Source organism: Tigriopus californicus, chromosome 4, assembly GCF_007210705.1.
Source record: "Tigriopus californicus strain San Diego chromosome 4, Tcal_SD_v2.1, whole genome shotgun sequence".
In the NCBI taxonomy this organism is placed as follows: Eukaryota; Metazoa; Arthropoda; class Copepoda; order Harpacticoida; family Harpacticidae; genus Tigriopus; species Tigriopus californicus.
In genome coordinates this window covers 2,800,959-2,813,731 of record NC_081443.1, presented here as the reverse complement: position 1 = coordinate 2,813,731, position 12,773 = coordinate 2,800,959, and the positions used below count along the sequence as shown (strand labels likewise).

General features: G+C 43.2%; 1 protein-coding gene across 2 annotated transcripts in view; it reads left to right on the top strand.

Moving 5' to 3' along the window:
- Positions 1–11,043, top strand: part of LOC131879243 (katanin p80 WD40 repeat-containing subunit B1-like) — a 19,631-nt gene extending 8,588 nt beyond the window's left edge. Inside the window, exons 3-11 of one of the 2 annotated variants that reach the window (XM_059225506.1) lie at positions 2,594–2,938; positions 3,798–3,985; positions 4,818–4,968; positions 7,773–8,014; positions 8,284–8,847; positions 8,915–9,727; positions 9,805–9,924; positions 10,133–10,264; positions 10,387–11,043. In XM_059225506.1, the coding sequence (XP_059081489.1) occupies positions 2,594–2,938; positions 3,798–3,985; positions 4,818–4,968; positions 7,773–8,014; positions 8,284–8,847; positions 8,915–9,727; positions 9,805–9,924; positions 10,133–10,264; positions 10,387–10,519 (2,688 nt within the window). In that variant the 3' untranslated portion in view covers positions 10,520–11,043. The remainder of the gene's footprint in view (positions 1–2,593; positions 2,939–3,797; positions 3,986–4,817; positions 4,969–7,772; positions 8,015–8,283; positions 8,848–8,914; positions 9,728–9,804; positions 9,925–10,132; positions 10,265–10,386) is intronic. The other variant, XM_059225507.1, reaches the window with a different exon arrangement.
- The last annotated feature ends 1,730 nt before the right edge of the window (positions 11,044–12,773 follow it).

The window sequence follows — 12,773 nt, the reverse complement described above, 5'->3', positions numbered from 1 at the left end:
GAGAGCGAAAAAACCCCGCAAACACTGTTGTTCAAGACTCGCGTCTACCACATAACGAGCTCAAACAACATGAATGTACTGAAGAGGCACACTTACCTTCTGAGTGCACCTANCAACAACAACAACAACAACAAGTATGTCAATCCAGTAAGGATTCGCTCACGGGTACTCTCGTTTGCGTGCATCGACATAGGTGACACTGGGACTCTGGTTAGAGTACCGTACTCATTGTTATTGCCCTTGGTTCTCCAACGATAATACCCTCGATTCATCATTGCGGGATAATCTGCCGTTTTCTGTCATTTTCCTCGCTCTTAGCCAACTCGATAGAAGAGTGAACTTCACTCAGGCTGACATTATTGCGTTGACACACTTCTCAGGTCTGGGAAACAAAGGGTTGTTTTGTCACACTTTTCTTGGAGGGGACGTAATTACCAAATGTTATCAAGGCAAAATCCTGTCAGAGATCACTTCAGGACCTCGCTTCCTTAGGCTTAGGAAAAAAAATCAATCATCCGCATTTTTGACTTTGTTTCCTGGATCCAGAACCGGCTTTTGAAAGGGACCGACATTGCATAACAGGCGTGCACAGGATGGTTGGTGGTTAAAGTACATGCCGGTACCTGGTCAAATGTGTGTCTCTTCTTCGTCCATCCGAGAACTTGCTAGGCAAAGACGAAAGACGCTTGATCTCGACGCATTCAAGGCAGTCAACAACTTCCGTTGTTAGCAATCCAAGTAGAACGAGATTTTTTTTAAAACCACTGAAGATATTGCTGAAGAAGAGCGAAACCAACGTGAGTGCTCACAGAGAGGCAAGGGAGTTTCGTTCCTTAGCTTGATGATTTTCTGCAGCCAGTAAGTAATAGGCCTGGACTTTAGCAGAGGGATTTTTGGTCTGAATCTAAACTTCAGAATGACAATGACCAGGAAGTTAGTTAGTATTCCTGTGCGTCCTTTCCTGCCATTTTCTGTTCAAGGGTCCTAACCTTTTTGGACAAATTTTAGTGTTAATTTGGCTTGTTGGCTTAGTACTCCAAACTCAGCAGGAATCATGGTAATCTTGGCAACTTAGTAAGACAAAAGAGTTCAAGGAAATCAACATCTCAAAAATGGGCCAACATATTATTATTCAGTGGTTGCAAGGCTACACCCACTGTCCTCTGACCATTTTTGCCATGCTTATTAAATCATTATGATGACCAAAGGGTAAACAGGTTTGGTTTGTCAACCCCCGAGCTCCACATGAAAAGACTGCGAAGGGGGAACAATGGTCGCTGGAAGTCAAGTTTTCTTCCCTTGCAATTCGTCAGCTGAATTGCATGAAGTTGCCCATGAGTCAACGTTATTGACCAAACCTCTTCAATGTTGGCGGTGAATCATACAATTTGGCCTTGGATTTACCTTGATATTCAGAGCGACCGAAAGGGAAAAAATAGAGAGAGGGGGACTAAGGTACGGAGGCCAAAAAAACTTTGGGTCCTCTTGTCGCAATTCTTGGATGAATTCAAAAGTAAAATAGAATGGCTCCAATCTATCTACTATATTAAAGCTTGATTGGTTCTCATCGTGATTTGGTAGCGTCTTTGTTCAATTGAGGGTGGGATGGATTTCATGTGGGTGGTTCGCAGACTTTGTGTGGGCCCAAAATTCATCCTGCGGGTTCGAGCGTGTTTATGTGGGGGAGCATAGCGATAGTATTGATAAGAACTGTGTTTTTCTAAGCTCCTACTTGCCCCTGGCTAGACGCGTTACACTACTCCATTACGTATCCAATGTGTGCCTCCACACCTGTTGATTTCAACTCCCAAGTGGCTCATCTTCGCCATCTAGGGGAACTAACCTACTCGTACCAATGGCTCTAGCACATCAAGCATGAACGCTTCTAAGTTTATTGGTCACTTCCCAAGTTCCAATTCATCAACCTTGGCTTCTTGGTTAATAGCTCCTTTCTACTTGGAATCATCGAAGTTCTTTGCTTCAATACGAGTGCCATATGTTGTTGCTATCCTACTTGCTTTAATTACTCATAAGTCACAAACCTCCGCCAGAGGAGCCACTTGGTGAAATCTACGTGTAGGTTGATAAAAAAAGTGGAGAAAGAAACCGGGACATGTGGCATTGGGGGGATTAACTTCATTTAGTTTGTCGTCGTCATGTTATTGTAAACTCTAGGATTTTGTGCCGAAGAAAACACGAACCCAGCTAGATAGATGCTTTTAACGCCGGGAGGTGAATGGAGTATGAGTTTGCATGATGGCTTGAGGATGAGGAATTGTTGGAGAAATCGTGTCACGGCGCTCATGTCAGTATTAATGATCACGAAGCGATGGCAAGCACCTTTAAGTTTTGAGAAACTTTGGAGGTCTTCTAACCCGATGAAGATCTGGGTGTTCTACTTCCACGCACAAAAAAAAAATATCGCTCTTTCGTGCTCAAAACCAATTTCTATGATTGACAATGGATTTGAGTCATTTCCAAAACATTTTTTTGGCTTTAGCACGACATGCCAAAGGCAGCATGACCCAATTTTGTTAACAAAAGTGAATAAAGCCTTTGGCAGACCTTTAAGAATATATTGTTTTGGTTTCAGAGCCTGAGTGGTCACACGACTCCTGTGGATTGTGTTCGATTTGGTCAGACCGAGGAGCTGGTTTGTGCTGGATCTCAATCGGGTGCGTTAAAGATTTGGGACTTGGAGGCGGCCCGGTTGGTTCGCTCGTTAACCGGTCACAAATCTGGCCTCACCACGATCGACTTCCATCCGTATGGTGATTTCCTCTCGAGTGGATCCTCGGACACCAATCTCAAGTTATGGGATATCCGTCGCAAAGGCTGTATATTCACGTATAAAGGCCATAGTCAGTGTGTCAATAGTGTCAAATTCAGTCCTGATGGCCAATGGATTGCCTCAGGTGGAGAAGATGGCGCAGTGAAGGTAAGATACGAGGAAAGAGAGATTATTGTGCCTCCCTCAAGGAGGATCATTAAATTTTAGCTAGCTTACTTCCACGCAAGACACTAATTTAGGTGGTTCTCCCACGTGTAAAGAACTCTATGTACGTAGAAAAGTACAAAACGGGGAGAAAAAAAACTGTTACAACTTACGGTTTCTTCTTGTCATTTTCCATTTTAGTGGAAAATTAAGCTCTAATAGTTGTGGTGACCTTGTCATGGTTTGCCTTCTAATTGCACGCGTTCAGCTTGCCAAAGAATCGCTTGAGAAAATTGTACCCTGTATTTGTTAATCTATAATATACGGTCGTGGGGCCCATTCTGAGTTGTGGGGTTTGTTACTCCATATTTGAAATTACCAAGTTGCAATAATTCATCCACGTATTATTTTACTCAGAACCATTGACCATCGACTTGAAATGATCAAGAGCGTGGCGAAGCAAGGAACTGAAATTCGTATGGAATGCGTTGGAAAATATGTACATATAAAAACAATCAAGATTCGGTCTCTGAGCCCGAGTTTGGTCTAAGAGTTTGAAGTGAAATATCGTCTACGTAGAGAACATCTATCCCTAGCTCATTCCTCTTGTCCTAGTTTGTAAAAAAAATCAAATGGCGGACTTCCTCCACTAGAGAGACTTTTCACTACTTTGTTAGAACAAACCTCTCTTGTGCACTCATTAACTAAATGCAAATGTGTGTCTAAACATCTCGTCACGAGTTTGTGGCAGGATCTCCGGAATCAACCTTGAGAGGAAGTCGTTCCCCGTCTCTCATTCAATGAATTAACAACACCCCCTCTAACTCACTCATTCATTTCCTCATCCTCCATCTTTATCCAGATCTGGGACCTTCGAGCCGGAAAACTCATGACCGAGTTCAATGAACACGCTGGCGCTGTTCAAGATGTCGAGTTTCATCCACATGAGTTCCTTCTGGCCTCGGCCTCTTCAGATCGAACGGTGAATTTCTGGGATCTGGAATCGTTTCAACTGGTTTCCACATCGGAACGAGATTCGGGACCTGTCAGGTAGGTGTCATTGCCATAACCATAATTCATTTGCTAGCATTTGCTTAACGTTTCTTATGATGATGCAGTTATTTGTCCTCCTACCGTAATTGTTTTGGGACGGAATATTATTTTTCATTGCATTCGAAGGAACTTTTCACTTTAAGCGCCAGAAATATGTCGTCGGGCGTGAGTGATCACCGAATCTTTAGTTAAATGCGCTTGCTGGCTAAATTCAGATCTTGCAAGTCTTGGCAATGCTCGGTGCTATGATTTCAAGTAAAAAATGTGCCCATATTATTGCGCCTAACATCTCAATGGAACAAAATTGTCTCGGAAATATCTTATTAAGGATCGTAAATCTTTCTTGAATAAGTTCATGCTCGAATAATTTCAAGCAATGATAATCGCCACCAAGTTACCGTGATCGGCCACATAATGATTAGATGACTCAATTTTGCTTCCTTATCATTGAAAAACTTTTTTTAACGAATGTCGTCACCTCGTTCCTTTGAAGGTGTTACATCAGTCCAGAGAATGACCACCTTCTTTCTAGATGCATGGCATCTTAAATGCGAAAAAGAATGAAGCACGATTATCAATTGAAGTGATGATGGGCCAGGTTTTGAACTTTCAATGCTTGTCTTGAGCCGGCATTGAACCTATGTCGAGGTGCAACCACAAATATGTCCCCCACGAAAAGGTGCCAAGTACAAGGAGGTACTCAAATAGCCAGAAATATCGGCAAGAAATGCCGAGAAACTCTGATAATCAATCTAGATTTAGAGGCTTTACCCTCAATCCAAGGTCCATTTCCCTTGGTCGCATGTCTCAATGCGTGCTTTCATTCCAGATGTATCACATTCCATCCTGAGAGCGAGTGCCTCTTCTCGGGCTCACACGAATCATTCAAAGTCCACCTTTGGGAGCCTCATCGCGTCTGTGACTCCATCTCCATGGGCTGGGGCAAGATCAAGGATATCGCAGTGGCCTCCAAACAACTGGTATGTGAGCATTTAGTTTGAAATGTTGTTTTCTGGCTGAGAACCCGCTTCTGGTGGCAACCCAGTTGAGTGAGTGGGAAAATCAAATTGAAGTTCGGACATCTCGAACGCCTCCAGCTAGCACCATGCAAGACAATGATGAGATTGGGAAACTTTCCCAAGCTTGCCGTCCCCAAGTGTAAACCAAATACATTCAAGATGACAATTGCTCAACAAGGATTGAGGACTAAGCCTTTCGGGCGTTTCTATGTACGTATCAAGCACTATCCAAACCCCTTGAGCCTTGACCAAAGCTTGCCTCTGATCTAGGCGATGATCACCTGAACTTGTTCGAATAACCCGGGCGTTCCCTGAAATATGTCGACGCCTAGAGCAGATGAGAAGTATGGCGGCCATTCAACCTCATTGTTTCATGGCAGATGTCATTGGCCCCGTGTAAATTAGATAAGCCTGGATTTGTTGGCCAGCTGATTCGTTTGCGAGCCACATGAGCCTGAATTGCTTTGAATCATAGTTTCGTTTTGCTAGTGAAGCGCTGCCCATTTGCCAAATTTTGCCGTCCATGCATATTGTTGCAATTTATTGCTCGGCACAGATCAGGTTCAACCAGCCAGGTGTAAGGCCATTGAGTGCGAAATTAAACGACAAGCTTTTCTGCATTTTCGGTCTCCTCTGATCACATGGCGTGGTCATATAACATGATCAGATTTAAGCCATAAAAGTAATATGACCTGAGTGTTGATCGACCACGGGGGATTGCGAGCAATCTGCAATGTGGCGGGCATGCCGAAAATAGATATGTACATACATAGAACAAATCAACACCACCACATTTTCACTTTGCATGGTACTTGTTGCATAACTGGCTTTGATATTATGGTTATTTCTGTCTCATATAATAAATTGTCTCGCATTCTTGGCAAGGCTCTTATCCACTTCAAAAAGCATCGCCATGGACCATCATCAGGGTACATTGAGTGTTAGGTATATTTATCCTGGATGAAGGTATCCCTCCGCTCCAAATGGAGAATTGGGATCTGTGGGTGGAAAAACCTGCTGGAATATCAGGCATAGATCGATCGCACAGGCTAGATGAGGATCGAGTCGAACCTCCTGGCATCTTCTTTGTCAGTGCCCATTCGCCCACGATGGCTTTGGGGGATGAAGGCCTCCGTTTCCAATCATCTAGTGTGTGTGTGTGAGAAATCTATGATTGAGCGTTGAGAACACCCACGCGTCCAATTGTAAAAGAATATTTAAGGCCTAGAGCTCTGAAAGGTCTTTTTCTATGGCTACGAGAAGCGTTGCCAACATCCGTTGGGTTTCTTGATGGGATCAGTTTGTGGTAGAAACCTGAACTCTTAAAAGTTAAAATGGTGCGTAGGTTATTCTTTTTTATTATTGCTTATTAGCTTATGAAGCAGCGAGGCGAGTCAGCAGAGGGTAATCTAGTTGTGTTGAAGATGAGTAAGCTTTATTCTCTGGGCCCCATTCGTGGAGAAAAAGAGCCTCTCGAACTAGACTCAAGTGAGTGAACGTAACTAGCTCTCCGTCCGTTCATCCGTTTACGAGTATCCACCCTACCTTACAGACAACCAAGTAACCAACCAACGGCTGTTCATTCTTTTGGTGTTGAGAATGTGTAGAATAACCCCCTACATCGTCATGACTCAGAAATAAGACGGGAATCTAACGCTTTTGCGTAGGAAGGAGAAAAATGTCGAAGATCCAACCGACAAAAAGCTCTATATTTTGAGGTATTGCCTCTTTGGTGGTCAAACATTCAAGCTAGATAAATCAATTTTGAGGCCTTAATTGATCTTGAGCCCCATGTGGAGAACCATTCAAGGCGACTATGCAGAGATAAACAATTATTTTGACAGAAAAAACAAGTATACCCAAGGAAGACAGATAACTTAAATTGACCACTTTGGCACCACTCAAAGGTGGGATTTAATTGCCAGTCAAAAACTACTAAATAGCACCTTCTAAAACCTCTTTACTGTAAGCATAACATCACCAAACTGTTCAATTCCTCCAAAATCATTGAGAGGGACACGATGCTGACACTTTGATTACTATTTTTTGGGAGAATGACATGAAGACCCAATAATATGCCAATCAAGAATTCCGTCCAAATCACGAAGACGCCACGAAACAAATGGGCGATGAGTCAGCGAACGATTCTTATTCTGAATTGGACTGACAGACCAATCTGATCTTGGCATAGCACTTGTGTCTGACGTTTATTGTATTACCCAATTATTTCTCAGTATCCTGTTTGGATTGAGTTTGTGGCCCAAATTGCCAAAGCTGATTTTAACGGACAGTCAGTGTTGCCATATGGAGTGGGCAACATGATGATTTGTGTCTGATTTAATTGGATACCAAAGCAGAAGCCACCCACCCAGCCAGGAGGCCAAAACTCATAAACTACTCCATCGAGACTAAACATAGTCATAAAGAAGCTTCATTAGAGGGTTTATTGGATACCCCTGGTTTCAATGAAGCCTATAAAAGCTATACAATCGAATGAGTTCGAATTCAAATCGGGATCCTCAATCATCGAGGTAATGATGATGTCATTGTCGAGAACTTCTGGTGCGTGCCTTGAAAGCATAAAAAGTGCTTAAGCTGTTCATGTGGGATGTCCTCTTGGCATTGACAAGTTGGAGGGTGGTGTCTTGAAATGAACCCATTTCGTAAAGATCCTTTGTTCAGATGTCCATGGCCCTTATTCGCCATGTGCTCTTTTTTACACCATCACTTGTAATTGACGAGAATTCTAATCCATTTTTTTCCAGATTGCCGCATCCCACCAAATGTCCAATGTCTCCATCTACGTGGTTGATCTCAAACGGGTTCAACCCATGGGCTCCAATATTCGAACTAATTCGACCATGACCAATGGGTCCAGGAACAACAGCACGCCTGGATCTCTAGCGACGAATGCGTACAAGCTTTCCAATGGCGTTATTCAGCAACCTTCTCATGTCAGACGTTCGTTCGTTAAAGAAAAGCCTGGCCTTAGTGGAACACGCCCAGAGTAAGTGGGTAGTTTTGGCCGAAATAAGCAACATAAAACAGAGACCTCATTGGTGGTTGCTCCTCTGACTGGGGAATGGTTTTCTTAATGTTTTTGGACAAGACCCTTCGGAAATGAGAGGGGAGGCTAATGTGTCTGAACTAGAGAAAATGAGTTCGTCTTTGTTTGCGGCTCGCCCATTCCTCATATAGACACAGGCGATCCGCTTTTGTCGGATCGCGTTACAGTCAGATGGTAATGGACTTTTTTGGTCTCTTTTGTCTGTTTAGTTCCCAGATAAAGACGTCCGAAGAACCCAATTCAGACAAATCCGGGACAGATCCTGAGGATTCGGATGCCATCAGTCCAGCTGATATCAATGACTACAGGAGTTATGAGAACATCTTCCGACCACGACAAAGAGAGTTGAGTCGAACCCCGCCAATGCCTGATGAACCATTCCAAGCGCCTTCTGGATCAGAGTCAGATGTTCCACTGAGTCATACTGGATCCCTTTTGAGGCCTAATAAGTTAAAGCTGAGAAACCAGAAGAAACCCTCGCCAAGTCCCACACGAAGAACGAATCAATCTGGAATGCACTCCAGTCACATCTACGGAAGCTCGCCGGACGTAAATCGGATTTCTAATGGAAGCAACAATTCTGCCGGCAACGTGCGAATTCGGAGGACGTCCAATTCCTCCGGTAACTCCACTAGGCCTATGTCGGTATATGAGTCAGGTACCCTCAGTCATAGTCCTTCCGCCCCTCAATTTCAAAATGGGAATTCTCCAACTCGCCATCAGCGGTCTACTAGTGTCCAGCCGCGATCAGCTCACGAACTAGATTTTCCAGGGTAAGTTAAGACACCCACTTTCCTTCTGACGCCTGCATTCCTTATAACATGATCTACATTTTTATAGAGATACCTCACCAACGTCTGAGCATTTTAGCCGTGCTAGTTCAGTGAGTCGACACGTAACCCGGGCAGAGCCATCCCAAGTTTCCAGGGTTCAGATCAATGGGAACGGCGTGGATCGGCCCCTGGAACGTCCCACTATGGTTCGTCCCACTCGATCCTCACTACAACACGACATGCCTCAACAATACCCCCCGAATGCTCATGTCTACACGCCTCCTTCCATGATGGAACAAGTCCGCGCAGCTAATCGCCTCTCTCAGCCAGACTTGACCTCTTTATCCTACACCAACCATCGCAATGGCAACATTCCATTTCAACCTCCTGCCTCCGGACCTCATGGTCAGTCGCCGCTCGTGGAAGACCCTTTGGCTCCTCCTGAGAAAGAGAAGTTTGACGTGATCCCTATGAACGCTGACAAGCCCTCAGGCCTTGAGGTGAATGAATTCTTGCCTCAAAAGTTCCAAGACATGAGTATGACCCCTCAAATGCAGGATCAATCACGCTTCTCGGCCTACAAGAGCTACCCACAAGGGGGAGAGTTGTCTGAGCAGGAAGTGACCTCGTCAATCTTAAAAGGCCATGAATCCATGATGGCTGTCCTTACGCGACGAGGTCGAAACATTGAGATTCTACACAAATTGTGGCAGAACAAAGATGCCAAAGCAGCAGTCGACCAGGCCGTTTCGCTCAATGACCAGGCGGTGGTGGTGGATCTACTCTCTGTCATTTCATTGAGGCCGTCGATTTGGAATCTGGACCTTTGTACTGCCCTATTGCCGTCTATCGGCGACCTTCTCCAAAGTAAATATGAGATGTAAGTGGAATCAATTGCTTTCTTCATAACAGGTGCATGTGCCATTCATTCTATTCTGCCTTCTCTTCACTTTGAAGGTACATTAATACCGGTTGTGCCGCCATGAAGCTCATCCTGAAGAATTTTGCGTCTGTGATAAAATCCAACATTGATAGCCCGGTTGGAACGGTTGGTGTGGACATTTCCAGGGAAGAACGGTAAGGCCATTCTCAATTCTAACAAAACCTCTCAATTCTAGTTGAAGTCCTAGATTTCTAGAATTGCTCTTTGTGCGGTTATCGGATTTGTTGAACACTTAATAGCTCAAGTTAGCTTCTAGATTGGTGCTCTGTCAAAGAACTGTTAAAGATGTGTAGTCAAGATGGAAAACCCTGCGCTAAATGCAACATTATTCACTTGCAACAGAATACCAAATTGGAATGCTTCAGCCACACTCTCATGTTCTGGCCATTGTTTGGTGCTCCTACATATTTCATTATCCTTCCCTCGGGATTGTACCATGAAAGAAACCGACAAACTAAACGACGGTCTGTACATGTACGGTATCTCTCTCTCCTCCTTCAAAAGTTCCTCGTCGAACCAATCAAGAAACCGAGTTGTGCACATATCTCCTAATGCTATTCCTTCTCATAATTCAATTCATTGTTCCTCTCTTTCAGTCACAACAAGTGCATGCAATGCTACAAGGATTTGGTGAAGATTCGCTCGCTCATCTTGAAGCGGCAAACCATGTCCGGGAAACTTGGACACACCTACAGAGAGCTCTCGATATTGATGCAATATTTGGATTGATCCACTCACACCTTCCAACAGCAACACAACAACAACACCCATGTTCCTGTAACTAAAAGTCAGAATTTGGGAGATTTAGCGGATCCAAATCAAGACCAACGCTTTCCAGAGTTGATGATTTCGCTTGGGTGGCAAACGTCTCTGAATCTAGGATCTGACGGCTGTGGACGAAAACAACAACTATATTTAATGCCATTATTTGTAAACCAATACCACGTGCTTAACTCTCCTAATCTAGAATGATGTCAACTTTTATTGAGTAACTTCCGAACCCAATCGCCGTGTGACCCGCGTGTCTTGAACCCTCGCAATTCAGTGCTTTAACCAGATTCCTTGAAATCCGATCTCGCTTCCATCTGCCAAGGATGATGAGGACGATGATCACGATAATGATGAGGATTATTATAAATCCAGCATTGTTCCACTAACCTATTTTGAGAACCCATATTTACGAGATGCCATATTAAAAATGCGAATGTAGTGCTTGACCATAAAAAGGTAGCTTAATAAACTTCTTAACCGAATTTGCCTTTATTTTTGTATTCCAATTGCAAGTCAGGTACAATCTTTAATGATAACCGGTTTTATTTTGTCAATGCCTTTAAAAGATCTGATACGTTTGTTGTTTATGAGCATAATTCGTAAGAATAACAATAAAGTATCTAAGAGCTTTTACTTTTGTATCATATTTACTTCTCTGAACAAAATGATATAAATTAGAATAATTGAGCCATTAGTGCTGTTGCTTTAGCAATTCAGGTAGCACTGACCACCTTCGCCTAAATGATACGAACCAACTAATGGAAAGGATCAAAAGTTGAACAGTTTTAGCCATTCTACCTCGTAAAAGTTGGGCCATATGCTAGTTCGCGGAAAAAACTTTCCTGTCGCCCAGGCACCAATAGGACAGAGCAGACAAAAAGTTCGTTTCAATGATGAATCTAAGTAGTAAGTACCTCGCCTTGCTAAGTTGTGTATAATTCATGCACTCGCCGGATGACACTTGGGACTAGTAGAAAGAATGGACAATATTGACATAGGAGATAAAACAATCTAGCTTCAACTTTCGTAAGACGTACGTCTGCAAAGACTTGTTTTTCTTAAGATTTAAGTTTGTCTGATCAGTTCCGACCTACGTGCAAATCTGAAATACGAATTCGTGTCTCCAAACCATTCATTAAAGTATAGGAAAACGTCAATTGAATCGTCAATCAAGTGTTAAGCCTCAGTTTTGGGAAATATCTGGATTAGGCAAAAAAGCTGCTTCAAGTGTTATCAAAGGCAAATGCGCAAACGCAGCCGAAAAAAAATGCTGATCCATAAAGGTAATTGAAGCAAAAATTGCCGTCGATTCCAAAGTGGGCAATTGTCTAAACAAACCTTAAAATAATCCATCAACCACCCTTGACACACAGGATTCATCTAGCATACATTTCACTATCTGCTAATTTGATTTCATTGATTTCCTAACTGAGAAGGAATGGAATGGTCTTCACCAACCCTATTCAACTGCTGTAAAGGTGGATAGCCCTTATCTCTCAGTTTCGGAAGCTAGGAGCTATAATGCGAATTAAAACAATCAAAGATCTCAGGCATACCTCCACCTGTTGAACCAACTAGCCATTTTCTCCCTCCCCGAAATGCCCAAAATCAGGGTGCCGCACTACATTTTTCGTTGAATTTCCTTCACTTCAGATGGCTAATAGCTCAACAAATATCCAACTGCCTTGGACTGTTTACATTGAATTGACCTCAGACTATTCTCAGGGACAACTCAAACCTGAACATAACTCGACGAAGGTTACCGTCACGGCCTTTTTGCACTGAAGTATTCTACATTGGTTTTAAAAAGTTCAGAGTAGGCAAGCCCTCTTTGCCTTGTCCTGATAAAATTGACCAACTATTATCATTACCCTTTAAAAAGCGATGTTATAGCATAACATCTATCAAACAAGCCAAGGAAAAGAATTCCAGTTTTGCCATTTTCAGGAGCATAAATATCGGCATACAGAGCACAGCGGACATGGGTATGTCAAATTAAAAAGGTGGCATTAACCGACATGCCATCCAAATATAATATGTAAGCCAGATGTGAAGAGAAATCAAGTCTGAAGTAAAGGCTGGCCTGAAGTTTGGCTGTTCTGACTGCTTGTTCGGCAGGTCAACTTCGAAGCTGGATGGAACTTGTTTGCTTTCTCTTTTTTATGAAGTGGGTGTTTTCTCCTTGACGTACGGTGTATTGTCTGTTGTTCTT